The following is a 5,000-nucleotide window of genomic DNA, read 5'->3' on the forward strand; positions in this document are numbered from 1 at the left end:
ATCCACAAAACAAGGCAATAAGACTTGGGAGGAAATATCAGGGCGTAACAGTCAAATGTTCTATCAAACAGCTTCCTTGGCGGAGGTCTGCACTCTGATTGCATTTCTAGTTATTTTCTATTACGTATTGTATCTGGGCAGCATGGGCAGTGTTGTTGAGAGGTGTGTCTGAGGCACGTGTCACCCACATGGTTTGTTTACCTGTGTGTGAATGACTGTATACATGTACACTAGGCAGTAAATGCCACACACTCGGCAAAAATGGCTTTCTAAAGGTACCTTGTTGGTGTTGAAGAGTGCTGCCCTAAAGAAGATTGACTTTTCCAATATGTCTGTGACTATTGAGTTGTAAGCATCTATACTGTTGTTTGGACCTCAAAGAAGACCGTTCAACCTCTCCGACACCCAGGACAAATGCCTTTGGTGGCTGTATTGGTGGTCAGTTAAGCAGCTTAATGAAGAAACCTCTTGTTTAACATATCGATGAAGATTCATCCACCATCAAAAGAGCTAAGTTGTAAGCTGGACTTTTTGTTGCCCAGGTTTTTTTTGTAAGCTGGTCTGTCTTTGGAGCACAACGATGTTTGACCATGAAGTTGATCAAACAGAAATGCCTTCCGGGAACTGTGTGACTACTGCAGCATAAAGAAGAGCCTCTCATTGAAATAGAAAATAGGAATACGCTTCTTCTTCTTCTTCTTCTTCTTCTTCTTCTTCTTCTTCTTCTTCTTCTTCTTCTTCTTCTTCTCTTTCTTCGCTGTTATGGCATGCTCCAAATGCTGCCCTCTGCTGCCTGTGAGGCGTCTGTGCGGCGTAATCTGCAGCAAACGGAAGAAGAGGGAAGTGCAGGTAGGTCGGCATCACCCAGGCTGGTCTGCTCATAAGCACGCACGGTGTGATTTGTTGGGGGGAGCAGGGAGTGGGGGTATATCCCCCTTCCTGGTTTTGATATCCTTACGTCTGCTAAATTATCTGAATCTCCAGAGAGGACAGTGTCTTCATAAAAATGAATGCAACTCTGATGATTTTTAAATCTAGAAAAAAACACCATCTCCCTCTTTTATTTACAAATCACACCACATGTATTCAAAAACATGTACATGCACTGTACATGTAGAGTGTAATAGTGATAATTTACGCAAAGATAAAGTGTATTTGCCTCCTCTTCCTCTTTGCCCGGTGGAAGTTTTGAAGGGAATGGTGGGATGTAGGGTCAAGGTGCAGTTCACCTGCAAGCTGGTGAATGATGTCAAATCTCTTTTTGAAATTTGGGGACTAGGAGGAATACTGTTGTAATATGGACGACGATGAGAAGTTGGTGTTGAGGCTGTGAGGAAGGAGCTACTTTTTGTCTTTCTTTTTTTTCCCTTGGCAAACAGTGATGTTCTGAAAGCTCTGTATCAATTTGACATTTGGTCCAATAAAGGACTTTTTAAACCTCTTTGCCTCCTCTTCCTCTTTGCCTCCTCTTCCTCTCCTCCTGGCCCCTTAGGGACTGCTGTCTCTCTGCATGTGTTCCTCCCTTTTGAAACACAGCGTTCAGTACCTCAGAAAGACATGTGCTGTGGCTCTCCTGCTAGTTCCTATACTTTCCCTCTTGCTGAGGTTTTACTCATAGCCATTGATTGCTCTTTCCTCTCTTGTTTTGTTGTCAGTGTTTTGTGCTGTGTGTCTCAGTCATGGGCTTACTACAGTGCAGTTTCCCCCCCAGAATTGCACGTTTTGAAAGGCGCAGTGTTTGAGCAACAAACAACTATAAGTTGGTTCATTAGAGGCAGGATTGTACCCGTTCTGGAAGAAATCGATCTAATTACTTTGGCTGCTGTACAGAATGTATAAGCTTATGTTTGTTGAGCGCATTGTAACTAATCCTATGCAGTATACACAGTAACATTGCACAACTCTATTGCACATTCTGTGCGCATTTCTTTCTCACCTACCTCAACCAGCTGCCAAAATGGAACTGCCTAATTACTTTCCTTCTTCTTGGAAGCCTGTATGTCTACATGTATGTCCATGTCTATTTATTATGAATGTCAGTATGGTTTACTGTATTTTTCTAGGTTTTTGTGTGTGTGTGTGTGTGTGTGTGTGTGTGTGTGTGTGTGTGTGTGTGTGTGTGTGTGTGTGTGTGTGTGTGTGTGTGTGTGTGTGTGTGTGTGTGTGTGTCTGTGTGAGTGTGAGTGTGAGTGTGTGTGTGTCTGTGTGTGAGTGTGAGTGTGAGTGTCTGTGTCTGTGTCTGTGTGTGTGTGTGTGAGTGTGAGGGAGTGTGTGCGACGTGCGTGCAAATGTAGTTTATTTATTCAAATTTATTTCATGAAATACTCGGAGTAGTTGTCCGCTTAATAAGTTATATTACAGTAAGCAATCCATGTATTGTGTATATAACTGTGTTAATCTACTGGAATGTCTCCCTTTAAATGTAGTTAACAGACCGTTAAATAAACTAGTGTTGCACAATACCAGTTTTTGGTGCCACTGCATTGTGGCGTCTGAAAATAGACTGATTGTTCTCTTGCACTATTTCGTAATCCCTTGTCCACAAACACAATTCTTGATTTTTTTTTCTTCTCGTGTTTATTTTGCGTTGTCTGAGGAACACTCTTTCTCATCCACATCATCAACAATGGCAGTTGAGCAAATGTAGGACAAAGAGGCAAAATAAGTTCTGTGGGGGAAAAGGGAACATTTGACATCCAAAATATTCTGCTCAGCGTAGACATATGTGCCTAGCCACAAGAAAACAAGTAGGCCCAAGCAAAATTAAGGAAATTCCAATAAAGATTGTTTTTGTTTTTTTGTGATTTGCAAGTTGGTGTCTTCAATAAGCTGCTGAAAACTTCATAAAACAGTATGCTTTTGTTCTAAAAGTATACATTAAAAAATGGCTAGCTTTATGTCTTTTCTATGGTCATGATGAACTTTCAGAGCAGAATTCTGTTTTTTCTCTTAAAAATGACCATATGCAAGACATCATTGTAGAATCTACACTATCAGAATATATGATTAACTCAAAATGCCCCCTGATGGCCTGTTTTCTAGTGGCTAATCACATATGGCAAGGGCTGTGGTGCAGGATTGTACTGATTGAATTGCAGTTTTTGGGATTGGGGTGTTTAGAAGAGCTATTATACCGTAAGAGCCATATGAAATTACTAAGCTTATTGTTATTATTCTGTAGAATGTGTATGTCATCTATGTGTACGTGATAAAAGCACAGAATTTGAATTCAATAATTTGAGTCTTGCTCTGCATGGAATAGTTGTTTTAACTGATTTCAAGTGAAAGGCATTCGCTTGATGATAAATCAGTGTATATCAGTGTGAAAAGAGCAGTCTTGTATAAAATCCAAGGTATTACAAAGTGGGGAAGGCTTGAAATGTGCTTAAATCACACTCACATTTGCTCTTTACTATTTACAGATTTTCACATCAAAGAATGCTGTACTAACTATTTTTCTCTAAACGTTTCTGGCTCTCTGTCCCTGTCTCTGTCTCTGTCTTTCTCTCCCTCTCTCCCGGTCTCTCCCGGTCTCTCCCTCTGTTTCCCTCTTTCTCTCTCTCTCTCCCTTTCTCTCTGTCTCTCTCCCCACCCTCTCTCCCTCTCTCTCATTCTCTCCCTCTCTCCTGCAGCAGTCTACGGAGGAGGAAGAGGAGGAGATGGAGGAGGGTGTGTCCCGCGTGCGTGTGACCAGCAGGAGGAGCCAGAAGGTGGAGAATGTGTGTGGCCTGGTCAGCCGCTCACACGTCGAGGCTGCTAAGGTTAGTAGCACACACACACACACACACACTCTCTCTGCTCGCTGTGACTCAATTAGCCTTTTTGACTACATGACGTCAGACACTTTCGATTCAACGCATTTGAAGCAGGAAAAGCTGCATCTGGTGGCATAGACATACAGTAAACTTGCACTCCACTGTTTTCAGTGGGAACCGGTAGTTGATTCTCCTGCTTCACTTCAAAAACGGATCTTGTCTGATTTGACGGTGGAAAGAGCAAATTCCCCTCAATGTGAATCGGTCTGTCCATTAGCCTGTTCTTTTGTTGAAAACTGGTAAGCTTTAACTAGTTATAGGACAGACACCCCCACATAGTACAATAGAGACATGTAAGGCTGGTGCAGTCACTCTCTCATTTTAAAATCTATTGTTTGTACACACATTCGCATGGAAAACTGCTGAGGTTAGTAAGGGTACTTTTACACGAAACTGAAAAGTCACAGATAAAGGCAGCTCACTCATAACTCCTGCACAGACTCAGCAAAAATACACACACTTTTCGAGGCATGCACAGTAGTGTGCTGTGCTTATAGGCACCCCGGTTCGAATGCAGCCTGAGTCATTTCTCAACCCTACCTTGTCTCTCTCTCCCAACCAAATCCTGTCTTCTCACTACTATCCAATAATAAAGTCACAAAAGGCACAACAATATTTTAGTAGACTTTTGCGTGCAGACTTATGCGTGCAGGGAATTAGATGAATGAGAATCCCCACAGAGATGCAGTGACTCAATATGCCACTATGTCGGCCAGTCCGCCCATCAGAAGGTCAGTCTGTTGGAAACTGGTCCTCGTTTTTGGAGAGTTTGCATGAGACGTAGGTGTGTTGACCTTGTTTTGTAGTGCTCAATGGTCCTGCTCCCAGGGAATCAGGATGCACAGGCTTTAACTAAAATCTAAGCTTATGAAAATTAAAAGTCTTTTTTCCCATTGTGGCAGTAAACCACAAAGTTGCGTACAGTTAAGATTGATGCACATGTAGAACTCCTAAAGTTAGTTCAGACAGTCACAGCTACAGATGCGTATGGTTTATGCAGATGTATGAACACATAAGGTTACAGCAGATGGCTACCATTGGGCATGTAGAGGTCAGAATGAGTGCAACTGTGAGGCTGGGCAAAGAAGATGAAGATATGAAGATATTCATAAGCAGAAAGAAATGTAGGGAGAGACAAAGAAATGGAGTGAGGGAGGAGAGAGAAATAGAGAAGTGAGGGAATGA

At 42.2% G+C, this 5,000-nt stretch overlaps 1 protein-coding gene across 5 annotated transcripts in view; it reads left to right on the top strand.

Moving 5' to 3' along the window:
- The window catches only part of dlg3 (discs, large homolog 3 (Drosophila)), a 183,162-nt gene that overhangs the window by 40,791 nt on the left and 137,371 nt on the right, over positions 1-5,000 (top strand). For all 5 annotated transcript variants that reach the window (XM_063190633.1, XM_063190634.1, XM_063190635.1 and 2 more), the window contains exon 4: positions 3,633-3,761. In XM_063190633.1, the coding sequence (XP_063046703.1) occupies positions 3,633-3,761 (129 nt within the window). The remainder of the gene's footprint in view (positions 1-3,632; positions 3,762-5,000) is intronic.

This window comes from Engraulis encrasicolus, chromosome 23, assembly GCF_034702125.1.
Source record: "Engraulis encrasicolus isolate BLACKSEA-1 chromosome 23, IST_EnEncr_1.0, whole genome shotgun sequence".
NCBI lineage: Eukaryota > Metazoa > Chordata > Actinopteri > Clupeiformes > Engraulidae > Engraulis > Engraulis encrasicolus.